The 13,879-nt window shown below is 53.0% G+C and overlaps 1 protein-coding gene across 2 annotated transcripts in view; it reads right to left on the reverse strand.

Annotated features, from left to right (window-relative positions):
* Nucleotides 1-13,879, reverse strand: part of GDAP2 (ganglioside induced differentiation associated protein 2) — a 62,415-nt gene that overhangs the window by 5,857 nt on the left and 42,679 nt on the right. For both annotated transcript variants that reach the window (XM_006036201.3, XM_006036200.3), the window contains exon 14: nucleotides 4,608-4,751. In XM_006036201.3, the coding sequence (XP_006036263.1) occupies nucleotides 4,608-4,751 (144 nt within the window). The remainder of the gene's footprint in view (nucleotides 1-4,607; nucleotides 4,752-13,879) is intronic.

The raw sequence follows: 13,879 nt of genomic DNA on the forward strand, positions 1-13,879 counted from the left end.
CACCCACCCCACCCCCCACGCACGGAGGCCCGGTGGCTGTCGGCGCGCGCGCACACAGACACACACACACAGACAGAGGCCGTTCCCGTCGGCGCGCGCGCGCGCACACACACACACACGCCCTGTGCCCGTCGGCGTGCGCGCGCGCGCACACACACACACACGCCCTGTGCCCGTCGGCGTGCGCGCGCGCGCACACACACACACACGCCCTGTGCCCGTCGGCGTGCGCGCGCGCGCACACACACACACACGCCCTGTGCCCGTCGGCGTGCGCGCGCGCGCACACACACACACACGCCCTGTGCCCGTCGGCGTGCGCGCGCGCGCACACACACACACACGCCCTGTGCCCGTCGGCGTGCGCGCGCGCGCACACACACACACACGCCCTGTGCCCGTCGGCGTGCGCGCGCGCGCACACACACACACACGCCCTGTGCCCGTCGGCGTGCGCGCGCGCGCACACACACACACACGCCCTGTGCCCGTCGGCGTGCGCGCGCGCGCACACACACACACACGCCCTGTGCCCGTCGGCGTGCGCGCGCGCGCACACACACACACACGCCCTGTGCCCGTCGGCGTGCGCGCGCGCGCACACACACACACACGCCCTGTGCCCGTCGGCGTGCGCGCGCGCGCACACACACACACACGCCCTGTGCCCGTCGGCGTGCGCGCGCGCGCACACACACACACACGCCCTGTGCCCGTCGGCGTGCGCGCGCGCGCACACACACACACACGCCCTGTGCCCGTCGGCGTGCGCGCGCGCGCACACACACACACACGCCCTGTGCCCGTCGGCGTGCGCGCGCGCGCACACACACACACACGCCCTGTGCCCGTCGGCGTGCGCGCGCGCGCACACACACACACACGCCCTGTGCCCGTCGGCGTGCGCGCGCGCGCACACACACACACACGCCCTGTGCCCGTCGGCGTGCGCGCGCGCGCACACACACACACACGCCCTGTGCCCGTCGGCGTGCGCGCGCGCGCACACACACACACACGCCCTGTGCCCGTCGGCGTGCGCGCGCGCGCACACACACACACACGCCCTGTGCCCGTCGGCGTGCGCGCGCGCGCACACACACACACACGCCCTGTGCCCGTCGGCGTGCGCGCGCGCGCACACACACACACACGCCCTGTGCCCGTCGGCGTGCGCGCGCGCGCACACACACACACACGCCCTGTGCCCGTCGGCGTGCGCGCGCGCGCACACACACACACACGCCCTGTGCCCGTCGGCGTGCGCGCGCGCGCACACACACACACACGCCCTGTGCCCGTCGGCGTGCGCGCGCGCGCACACACACACACACGCCCTGTGCCCGTCGGCGTGCGCGCGCGCGCACACACACACACACGCCCTGTGCCCGTCGGCGTGCGCGCGCGCGCACACACACACACACGCCCTGTGCCCGTCGGCGTGCGCGCGCGCGCACACACACACACACGCCCTGTGCCCGTCGGCGTGCGCGCGCGCGCACACACACACACACGCCCTGTGCCCGTCGGCGTGCGCGCGCGCGCACACACACACACACGCCCTGTGCCCGTCGGCGTGCGCGCGCGCGCACACACACACACACGCCCTGTGCCCGTCGGCGTGCGCGCGCGCGCACACACACACACACGCCCTGTGCCCGTCGGCGTGCGCGCGCGCGCACACACACACACACGCCCTGTGCCCGTCGGCGTGCGCGCGCGCGCACACACACACACACGCACACACACACACACGCACACACACACACACAGAGGCCCTGTGCCTGCCGGCGCGCGCATACACACACACAGAGGCCCTGTGCGTGTCGGCGCACGCGCACACACACACACACACAGAGGCCCTGTGCGTGTCGGCGCACGCGCACACACACACACACACAGAGGCCCTGTGCGTGTCGGCGCACGCGCACACACACACACACACAGAGGCCCTGTGCGTGTCGGCGCACGCGCACACACACACACACACAGAGGCCCTGTGCGTGTCGGCGCACGCGCACACACACACACACACAGAGGCCCTGTGCGTGTCGGCGCACGCGCACACACACACACACACAGAGGCCCTGTGCGTGTCGGCGCACGCGCACACACACACACACACAGAGGCCCTGTGCGTGTCGGCGCACGCGCACACACACACACACACAGAGGCCCTGTGCGTGTCGGCGCACGCGCACACACACACACACACAGAGGCCCTGTGCGTGTCGGCGCACGCGCACACACACACACACACAGAGGCCCTGTGCGTGTCGGCGCACGCGCACACACACACACACACAGAGGCCCTGTGCGTGTCGGCGCACGCGCACACACACACACACACAGAGGCCCTGTGCGTGTCGGCGCACGCGCACACACACACACACACAGAGGCCCTGTGCGTGTCGGCGCACGCGCACACACACACACACACAGAGGCCCTGTGCGTGTCGGCGCACGCGCACACACACACACACACAGAGGCCCTGTGCGTGTCGGCGCACGCGCACACACACACACACACAGAGGCCCTGTGCGTGTCGGCGCACGCGCACACACACACACACACAGAGGCCCTGTGCGTGTCGGCGCACGCGCACACACACACACACACAGAGGCCCTGTGCGTGTCGGCGCACGCGCACACACACACACACACAGAGGCCCTGTGCGTGTCGGCGCACGCGCACACACACACACACACAGAGGCCCTGTGCGTGTCGGCGCACGCGCACACACACACACACACAGAGGCCCTGTGCGTGTCGGCGCACGCGCACACACACACACACACAGAGGCCCTGTGCGTGTCGGCGCACGCGCACACACACACACACACAGAGGCCCTGTGCGTGTCGGCGCACGCGCACACACACACACACACAGAGGCCCTGTGCGTGTCGGCGCACGCGCACACACACACACACACAGAGGCCCTGTGCGTGTCGGCGCACGCGCACACACACACACACACAGAGGCCCTGTGCGTGTCGGCGCACGCGCACACACACACACACACAGAGGCCCTGTGCGTGTCGGCGCACGCGCACACACACACACACACAGAGGCCCTGTGCGTGTCGGCGCACGCGCACACACACACACACACAGAGGCCCTGTGCGTGTCGGCGCACGCGCACACACACACACACACAGAGGCCCTGTGCGTGTCGGCGCACGCGCACACACACACACACACAGAGGCCCTGTGCGTGTCGGCGCACGCGCACACACACACACACACAGAGGCCCTGTGCGTGTCGGCGCACGCGCACACACACACACACACACACACAGACCCCGTGCCCGTCGGCACACACAGAGGCCCTGTGCCTGCTGGCACAAGCGTGCACGCACGCGCACACATACACACACCCTGTGCCTGCCGGTGCGCACACACTGCCCCATGCCTGCTGACACGTGTGCGGACACAGACATACACACCCCTTCCAGGGTGGTGCCATGCTCTGGGCTCCAGGCATGGAGGTGTTGCTGGAACAAGGCAGGGGCAGGGAAGTAGGGAACTGGTGGGGCGGGGCTGGCCTGCTGAGGGCTCCCTCTGGGTCCTACTGCCCCTGTCACCAGCCAGCTTTAACAGGGAGCCGGGGCAAATAAATATTAGTTTACTAAATTTTTTTTTAGGTGTTCCACAGGCCAGAAAGAAAGGCCTGGTGGACCATATCTGATCCAAGGGCCGTATTTTGCTCGCCCCTGTCATAGGCAGTTTTGTGCTTCTCCTTTATAGCATATGGGCAAAATGTTGAATCTGTCTCGCTGCTTCAACACTGTTTCGATGAAACAAAACAGAACAGGCCATTCCAAACGAAACACTGTCCCACTGAAACAGCAAAATGGCAGTCTAAACGAAACTGTGCTGTTTTGCACAGCCCTAGTATCTATAGATTTGGGGGCCAGGAGAAAGCTGTTGATGGCATATGTCAGTTCTGTAGGCAACAGACAGTGAGGAGATGAGCAGAAGTAAGAGCAGAGCAGGGGAAGAGTAGGGGAAAGCACTACTTCCTCTAAAATTTGTACACACAGGGCTGCCTAGGACCCAAGGGCAGAGACACCAGCCACTTGCCTGCACCCAAGTCAGAGACAGGATCATCTGCTTCAGTACCACAGAATATACTCCCACACGTCAGGCAGACCAGTGACCCTTGCCTTCAGGATGGAGGTGTGAGCTCTTGGAGACTTCAGGTCTGCAACCCTGCTGTCTCAGAGTTGCATCTCCATCTATTTAGCTGATTAGGTTAACTACATTTTTCTTTCCTTAACAGAAATTCGGTCAGGTCCTTTGACTCTCTGAAAAGCTGCTGAAGTAGTTCTTGGCTGGGCAAAGAGTAGGTGTCCTTGTTTTTACATACCAAAAAATATATGAAATGCTACTACTAGGAGAAGGGGCTACTTCTGAGCCAAGGCTTCTGCTCAACAACTGATGTAGATAAGAGTTTTATGAAGCAACTTACTCCGCAGAAGTGCAGCCAATCTCCACAGCAATCCTCCTCACTTCTCTTTTAAAAGACAACTTTCATCCATTCTACTTTGTACTGGTTTAAGGCAGCTATGCTTGGGAGTATAAACCAACAGAAGCCACTTACCCTGGCATCATATTCAAGGACAAAAGGGGGGAAATCGATTTGTTCTGGGGGTATGTCTGTGAACAACTGTTGAAGGCTTTCTACATAGTGGATTTTGTCCTTTAGCCCTGAGACAGTAAAGGTTGTGAAAAACCATGCTGATACCTAAAGAAAGCATAGAAAATAATTAAAATAGTGTTATTCCAGTCAGTGAAACTAATCAAGCTTCAACATTAAGGAAAAAACAACAACATTTAAGAAATACACCACTTAGATTACCAATGTATTGCTGTTTAGTCATTTGCTTTTTGGTGCTTACACCATGAAATTAACACCTGCAGTTTCCAGGCCAATATCCTGATTTCATCTTTCAGTCTGAGCTCAAAATCTGGGCCCCAAGTCGGTTGCATCCTTGAAAATAAAGTAATGTCCCTATCCCTAAAAGCAGAGCATGAAGCTTCAAAACAAAGGAATTACACTTTTTGAGGGGTTCAAAATCTGTACACCAGTTGTTCTCTATCTTTTTAAATTCAAGCATGGACAGATCTAGGCTTCTGAAAAAGGGGGTGGCACATGGCGTGATGCATCACTGCACATTACACAATACATATTTTTCTTCAGGTAAAAGAAACTAGAAGCTTTACTAATAAGATAGGGGCCTTGGGCTATATTATTCCGTTTAAAATCAAAGCAAAAACAAATACAAGCTTGTTTGGAATGTACATTAGTTTGATTTATCAGATGTTTTGTATTAAAAAATAGAACAAACCAAGCAAAAATAATCAATATATTGTTTCATTAGTCCTGTAGTCATTAGAAGCAAGTCTGCATCTCTCCTTTAGTTTCATAAAACTGAATCAAGCCTTCTTGAGCATCTTGACAGAGCATCTTGACAGTGCATCCAATAATTTCATTGAAAATTATTTCCACACCTGAATACTTTTTTAGATACAGTTAAAAGCAGTGTTCAGGGCTTTGAAATAGGAGCTGCGTTACTTGGAGGAACTAAGAGACAGCAGAATTGCAGAGGAAAGAATAGCGTGATTAGTGGAACATTATTACCATTAAAAAGGAGAGAGCGCCATTAATACCTGTGGAATAAAGAGTTTAGAAGGAATCAGGTAGATTACAATGAGCCATGAAATCAAGTGAATCCCTCACTACTGCCTGAACAGAAATGCTGCTGCCACTGCTAGACAGTTTGTTTTAAACTTTGGGTGGATCAGGAATCAAAGGGAGGTTAAACTGCACCACTGCACTGCCCTGGACTCAAGGCACCTGTAGCAGGGAACCTAGGGCTCATTTTATTAAGGGTGAAAGAGCAGTCAGGAGAGCCTCAGGAGGGGAAGGCTGCTCATTATAAGCTGTCAGACAGCAGGTCCCCAGGGATTTATCTACTATGGGTACCTATTGCAGCTGCTTTGCTGTAGTACAATAGGCTAGAGCCCTGCATGGGGGACAAGATACTACAGCAGCACTGTCTAGTAGCAGCAAGCTACCCTAGAGTTAAGTCAGTAAGCTGTGTGGCGGGCCAGTAGGGAGCGCTCCTGCGTTGAGCCGCCCACCTCCCTGCGCCCGACCACCTTCCAGGCTCCGAGTGCCTCCCTTAGGGTGCCTCCCGTCCGGCCGACCCCTTCGCTGGAGCACACCCGCTAGCCTGGGGTTCCCGCTGCCACCATCCAAGGCTCTGGACTCACTTCCGGCTCTGTGCACCTTGGAAAACACAGGCCTGATCGTCCAATGGGTACTAGACCCAATACAAGTACCTGGGGCACTTCCCCAAGTCAGGGGCTATTTAGGGAAGCCTCACTTAGTCCACCAACCTAAGGGGCCTCCTTGGCATAATTTTGACCCACCCCTCAATAAGTCTCCACACCGGTCACAAAGGAGAACTTTATTGATTACAGGGGTAGGGCGGAAACAGGGTAAAAGGTAGAGCAATATCACAGAAATGTTACAGGAATATCAAGGAATCCCACAGAGCAAACCAGGGTGGCTGAGGTAGCCGTTTCAACACGCATCTGAGTTACTGAAGCTAAATATCTAATCGGATCTCGAGTAGCTTACTCACACGCATCGTCCAGAGGTGGTTGGAGGTTTCCTCTGGAGGCAGGGCACTCTTGGAGCATGCGGTGATGAAGAGAGAGCCAGTTCAGATTCACCTGGATGACCGCATGGCTAAAGGCTGCCCTTCTTCCTGGCCCAGGCCTTTTTAAAACCTCTCTGACCTCAGCAGCCGGTCCAATCGAAGCTGCCAATACTGGCTACAAACCGACCAATCTACAAAGCATCCCTGGCTACCTGGGCCCGCACGCAGGGCCGGGTCTTTCCCCCCCCCTGCCCAGGTGACCAGAGCATCGCCTCCCAGGCGCCAGGCTTTTGTCATGCAGACAAGGTGGGAGATCCCCGCTGTGGGGGATTCAACAGCAGCCTCCCAGGCTGGCTGAGACAGATCTCTGGAGAGGGGCACCGACGGGGGCATTTCTGCCACAAGCTATATCAGGAAGCACCTGCAGCCAGCCCAAGGGGTCACCTGACCAGAAAAGGGCTGGGCCTGGGAGGCACATAAACCCAGATCTTAAGCCAGAGAAGGTAATATGGCTCTAGAAGCTGAAGGGGAAAAGAACTCTGCTGTGAAATGGTTGTTGAAGAAGGAATGACCCCACCAAGCCTGAGAACAACAAGAGAGGAGCTACGGGCTGGTAGGGAACAGGGACACTGAACGAATGAAGGTTTTTAGTAGCCAATTAGTGGGCTTAGATTTGAGTTGCAGCCAGTGCACTTCTGTTGTGTTTGAGTTTGAACCGGTGGACCGGATGGGACAAAGAGGGGAGAACAGGAGGTCCCAGAGTGCCAGGGAGGCATGTCAATCTGGAGCTGGCCTAAGCTTCAGTGTAGTCCAAGAGGGCAAGGAACTAGGCCAGGGGCCCAGCAGGAGAGCGAGACAGACAGAAGCAGGGCCAAGGACTCAGTGTTTGAGAGAGGTGGAGTCCCCAGCCCTAAAGGGGCGAGACACCAGCCCAAGAGTGGCAAGAACTTGACCCAGTGGCCTAGAGCCCAAGAGGGTAGAAAGTAGACAGGACTTGTGGGTCCATAGCCAAGGAAGGGCAGACACCAGGGCCAGGGGCCCATAGCCCAAGAGGGGTAGAGACTAATAAGGCCACAGAGGCCTGAATCAGAGAAGAGATTTGGGGCCTAATCCCTACTGATATGAAAAACTGGTAACACCTGTAAGGTATGGGCATGGCTGTAGGGGAGGTCGGAAACTGTGAATAGTTCATAAATCAATGGGTCCCCTGGGGGCATGTCTGGGCAGAGGGCCCACCTGACACTGGGGGGAAGAGGGCTTAGAGTGAGATCAGTGGGGTCCTGGAGGGATCTGCTGGCAGGAAGATAGACCAAGGCTTGCTCTAAGACCCTTGGGCAGCCTCCCTTACTGAACTTATTAAGAAGATCAAGGAGTGGCAGGCGAAAGTGAAAGAGGAGGGTAGCTTAGAGACCAAGCTGGACAGGAACCATCTAGCCACCAGAGGGAGTCACAGCTGCCTCTGGGGAACAGTCTTGCTATAGCACAGCTCATTAGACTCAAGGCACTCCTCAGAAAATGCCAGCTTTTTGTTTGTTTGGTTGGTTTTTTTTCAGTACAGAAAAATAGAATAATTTTTTCTGTTGGCAAAAACTCACAGACCACTATAGGTCAGAATGTTTTTCGCTGTATGAATTCCTATTTGAAATCTCTGGATTTAACTTGTGAGTCATGTTTGTATACCTAATAGTGCTAACAGTGTGGTACCCTATGACACCCTTAAAAGGATCTCAAGGCAGTCTAATTGAGAACCACTGCTGAACACAGGCACACCTCTGGACATCAAGTAGAGGTTCTATAAATATATGGGTTAGCAAAGCAAAGAAAGACCAAGAAAGCTATAGGCCCATTGTAAAACCAGCATGGACCTTTAACAGAAGATGCAAAGAATGCAGAGCTGTTCAAGAGCCACTTTGCCGCAGTCTTCCCTCCCCCCCCGGCAGAGGGAAGAGCTATAACCAGATCATATGAAGAAAGAAGGGGACGGGCTGAGGGTTATGATAATAAAAGAGATCACCAGAAAGTCTGATCCATGTGAAAGCAGTCAGGTCAACACAGCAGGGCCTGATGGCCTTTATCTCAAGGTACTGAAAGAATTGGCAGAAGAGGTTCTCAGGGTCTTTGGCAGTTATATTTATGAAGTCAGGAGAGAGATGAGCTAACAAAGGATTAAGAAGGGGGCCAACATAATGCCCATCTTTAAAAAGGGAATTATATACCTGGGAAGTTATTAGCAAAAATAAGGAAGTCCATTTGTAAACATTTAGAGAAGGAAAGGCTGATTACAAACAGCCAGCATACATTTGCTAAGAACACATGGTGTAACACATCTCCTCTTTGATAAAGTAACTCGTTGGCCAGATGAAAGGAACACAGAGAATATAGTGTACTTGGACTTCAGTTAGGCTTTGACAAAGTCCCACATAATCTTCTCATAAATAGAATGGAGAAATGTAGTCTTGACTAAATGACTACAAAATTAATAGACAACCAGCTTAGTAGTCATAAATAGAGGATAATTATAAAGGGATCCAAATCCAAATAGCAGGAGGTTTTGAGTGATGTCTGATGGGTTTGTCTTGGGTATGGTGCTGTTCAATGCATCTAATTACTTGAATACCAGAAAAGAGAGCTTCCTGAGCAAATCTACAGATGATACAAAATTAGGAAGGATTGCAACCACACTGGAGGACAGAAGTAGAATTTAGAAGAATCTTGATAAATTGGAAAGCTGGGCTATGGCCAACAGAATGAAGCTTAATACCAACAAAGGCAAGGTGCTACACCTAGAGAAGAATAAAATCAAAAACACAAATGCAAAGTGGGCGATAACTGGCTGGATAGTAGCACTGCAGAGAAATATCCTGGGGTCTTGATGAATAACAGACTTGAGTCAGCAATGTGATGCAGCGGCAAGAAAGGTGACTGTGGTTTATTGGGTATAAGACATGGGAAAGCAAGCATTGGTTAGACCTCATCTAGTATTGTGAACAGGTCTGGGCTCTGCATTTTCAAAGGGATACAGAGAAATTATGAAGTGTCTAAAGGTGGACAACAAAAAGTGATAAAGGAAAAGACCTGGAAGGCAAGCAATACAGGAGCTTGAGAGTCATCTTGCAGAAAAGGCAATTAAGAGGGGACATGATAACAGTCTTCAAATATCTGAAGGGCTGCTGTAAAGAGGAAAAACAACTCTCTCTCATGTGGCAAGTAGCACATGTAACAATGGTTTGAAATTGCAAAGTAGATTTAGATGGGGTATCAAGAAAAATGTCTTCACTGTTAGAACAGTGAGGGTATGGAACAGACTGCCAAGGGAAATTGGAATCTCCTTTACTGACGATTTTAAAGAAGAGACTGGATAAACATTGGTCAGAGGTGATTTAGGAATAGTAACTCCTGAAGCATGATGTAAAAAACAACAGTTGGAAGCCCAGGAGACCTCTATATAATGCTTTGCTTGGAGATCAGGCTCTGCAAGCTCTGCAGCCCAAAGCAAGTAGAAGTTTGGAGAGGACCATGTTCAGCAGCATGAGAATGAAGCAGAACTCCAAAATTGGCTTGTTTATGAAAGAAGATTAAAAGGAGCTGGGATAAGTTTATAGAGGGGGTAGGAGGATGGATAAGGGAGTTCCGGCTGTCTAGTCAGGGTGCATGATGTAAGATGTTGCATTTGCAGTCACCAAGCTGCAGAGCTGAGTGGAAGGTGTTTGGTTTGCCCACGAGTTTGGGCTTTGCTGGTTTCCACATGGGACCAGGAAGGAATTTTTTCCCCCTGCAGTTGTCAGGGTTCCTATTCTGCCTCCCTCAGAAGCATTGGGTATATGCTAAAGGTAAGGCTGAACATTTTGACTGGAGTGTGCAGATGCTATTTCTGGGAATTAAAACCTGGAGGTTTCTGGCTCAAGGGTCTTACTCCTCTCAGAGTCAAACATACCGGCTACTCACAGACATGAACAAAATGCAAATCCAAACCAAACCAAAACAGCACTTTACCAGAAGAGGAAGCGCATTAGTTTGACTGGGCTCTGCAGCTGATTCAATCAGCTATTTTATAAAAATGCAAAAAAAGCCCAGCTGAAGCATGGGATCTATGCAGATGTTGGGCAAGGCAGGTCAAACTAATGCAATGCCTCTTATGGGAAAGCACGGTGCTCGACACAGACATTTCATAGATGTTAGGGGCTGGAAGGGACCTTACAGATCATTGGGTCCAGCCCCCCTGCACTTGGACAGCAAAGACTGCTGGGGTCAGATGACCCCAGCAAGGTGTGCATTAAGACATTTTTTAAAGATCTCCAGGGTAGGTGACTGTACCACCTCTGGAGGGAATCTGTTCCAGACCCTAGCCACTCAAATTGTAAATAAGTTTCTCCTTATGTCCAATCTGAAGTGATCTTCAAGCAGTTTGTGGCCATTGGTTCTTGTCCTCCCCTGGGGTGCCTTGGTGAACAGATACTCCCTATAGGCTGCCACCAAGTCCCTTCTAAGTCTTCTTTTCTCCAGGCTGAACACTCCTTGTATGACCTGCTCTCCAGACCTGTGTGTGGCCCTCCTTTGGACTCTCTCAAACTTCTCCACATTCTTCCTGAAGTGCAGCACCCAGAACTGGATGCAGTACTCCAGCTGTGGTCTCGCCAAGGCCGAGTAGAGTGGGGGGATGACATCCTTAGTCTTGCTAGAGATGCATCAGTAAATGCATGCCAGTGTTTGATTAGCTCTGCCAGCTACAGCATTGCATTGGTGGCTCATGTTCATCCTGTGGTCTATCATGACTCCCAGATCTCTTTCAGTTGTGGTGCTGGCAAGCGTAGTACACTACTAAGTGTGTTGCGGATTATTTCTCCCCAGATGGAGAACTTTACATTTCTCCGTGTTAAACATCATCAGGTTTTGATCCACCCACCTTGTAAGCCCAGCCAGGTCAGCCTGCATCCCCAGCCTGTCCTCAAGCGTGACAGCACTCCGTCATAATTTGGTGTCGTCCATGAATTTTGCCAGTACGCTTTTAACACCTGAACATGTTGAAAAGCACTGGCCCAAGTACTGAACCCTGAGGGATACCACTGCCATGCTGACTCGGTTCCATCTATTAATACTCTCCGGGTCTACCTTGGACTCAGTTACCTAGCCACCATGCTGTAAAGTACTTCAGGCTGCATTTTCCCAATTTTACCATTAGGACATAATGGGAGACTAAGTCAAAGGCCTTTTTGAAATCCAAGTATATGAAATCAGTCTCATTTCCCTTATCCAGGTGGCGAGTTACCTGATTACAGAAGGAAATGAGGTTGGTCAGGCACAACCTGTCCACAATTAAGCCATGTTAACTGTCGTTTAGAATATTGCCTTCAGTTAGCCTACCAATAATGGATTCTTTAATAATTTTTTCCAGGATTTTTCCAGGGACTGAGGTCAAACTAATTGGCTTGTAATTCCCTGGGTCCTCCTTTCTCCCTCTCTTGAAGATAGGCACCACATTGGCACTCTTCCAGTCTCCTAGGATTTCTCCTGAGCAACACAAGTTCTCAGATATCATTGTGCAACCTATGGCAAAGCTGTCATCCAATTCTTTCAGCACTCTTGAGTGTAGTTCATCTGGTCCTGCTGACTTGTAGATATCCAGCCTCTCCAGATGTTCCCCCACAAGATCTTCGCCAACTATGGGAGGGTGATCACTGCAACCTTGATCATCTTGTATCCTGTCAAGCAGGCTAATACCCTTGGAGTGGTGGAATACCGACACGATAAATTCATTTCGGAGTTTGGTTTTCTCCTGAGTGTCAGTTATCAGCTGTCTCCATTTTGTTCAGTGGGGGCCCTATGTTTCCCTTATTTTTTCTCCGACTTCCTACATATCTAAAGAAGGACCTTTTATTGTCCTCGATTCTGGTTGCCAATTTGAACTTAGTTTCTGCCTTTCTTTTTCTAATCTGCTCCCTACAGGTGCAGGCTATTGCTGTGTACTCCTCCATGGCAGTAATTCCTGACTTCCATCCCTTATAAGCTTCTCTTTTCAATTTCAGGAGGTCCATGACTTCCCTATTGAGCCAAGCAGGTCTCCCAGCCCTTCTACTGCTTTTCTCTTGAAAGGGAATAGACTTCCTTTGGGCTCCAAGGATTGCATCCTTGTGGAATGACCACTCTTCTTGAACTCCCTTTCCTATTGGACCATGGTCCTGCAGGGCCTTGCCAAGCAATCTCCTAAGCTTGTGGAAGTCAGCTTTCCTAAAAATCAAGGATTTCTATCTTACTGATTTCCTTTTCTTACGGTGGATGGAGAAAGTGACCATCTCATGGTCACTGTTGCCTAGTTTCCCTTTGATCCTCAGGTTGCTCACTAGATTGTCCCCTTTAGCCAGAATTAAATCCGGGACTGCCTTACCCTTGGTTGGTCCGTAGACTTCTTGAGTCAGATAGAGGTCTTTAATGCAAGTAAGGAAACTTTGTGAACAATCAGATCTTGCTGAGTGCTCATCCCATGAGATGTCTGGGTAGTTGAAGTCACCCATGACGACCATGCTCTGAGAGCGTGCAGCCTCTATCAGTTCTCTAGAGAATTCCTGATCAAGCTCTGCCTATTGTTTCTGAGGTCTGTAGTAAACCCCTACAGTCAAATCCCTTTCTCTGTGCTCACCCTGTATCTTGACCCAGAGGATCTCAAGTCACCTTTCTTCTTCCCAACACGATCCCTCCTATGCAAGGTGTACCAGGGGAACTGGTACACCGGTTACAGGAGGACCCCAGGCCGAAGCAAAAGAAAGCCGCCACTTGCCTCCTGCAGGGTCCGAAAGGCATGGGGAAATGCGCGCGGCGAAACCACCCACGCGGTTCGTTAGCCGCGCTCATATTCAGCTGAGGCCGGGTGACATCAGCTGGAGACGCCACCTGGCGGAGACAAAAGGCTGCCCCGAGGGCGCAGAAGGCTGGTGGGTGAGCGGAGGCTCAGCAGGGAAGCCCACACCCCGAGGGGTGCAGCCGCTGCATTGGGCAGCCCGGGATGGCGGGGGCAGAGCCTGGGGAAGCGCCAACAGAGAAGCCAGCAGAGAAGCCGGTAGCAGAGCCTGGGGAAGTGCCAACAGAGAAGCTGGTGGAGGTGCTGGCAGCGGAGCCTGGGGAGGCACTGACACCAAAGCCGGCAGCGGAGCTGGCGGAGACACCAGCCGTGAAGCCGGAAGCAGGGCCGGTAGAGAAGCCGGCAGAGGAG

This window comes from Alligator sinensis, unplaced genomic scaffold (assembly GCF_000455745.1).
Source record: "Alligator sinensis unplaced genomic scaffold, ASM45574v1 scaffold101_1, whole genome shotgun sequence".
NCBI lineage: Eukaryota > Metazoa > Chordata > Crocodylia > Alligatoridae > Alligator > Alligator sinensis.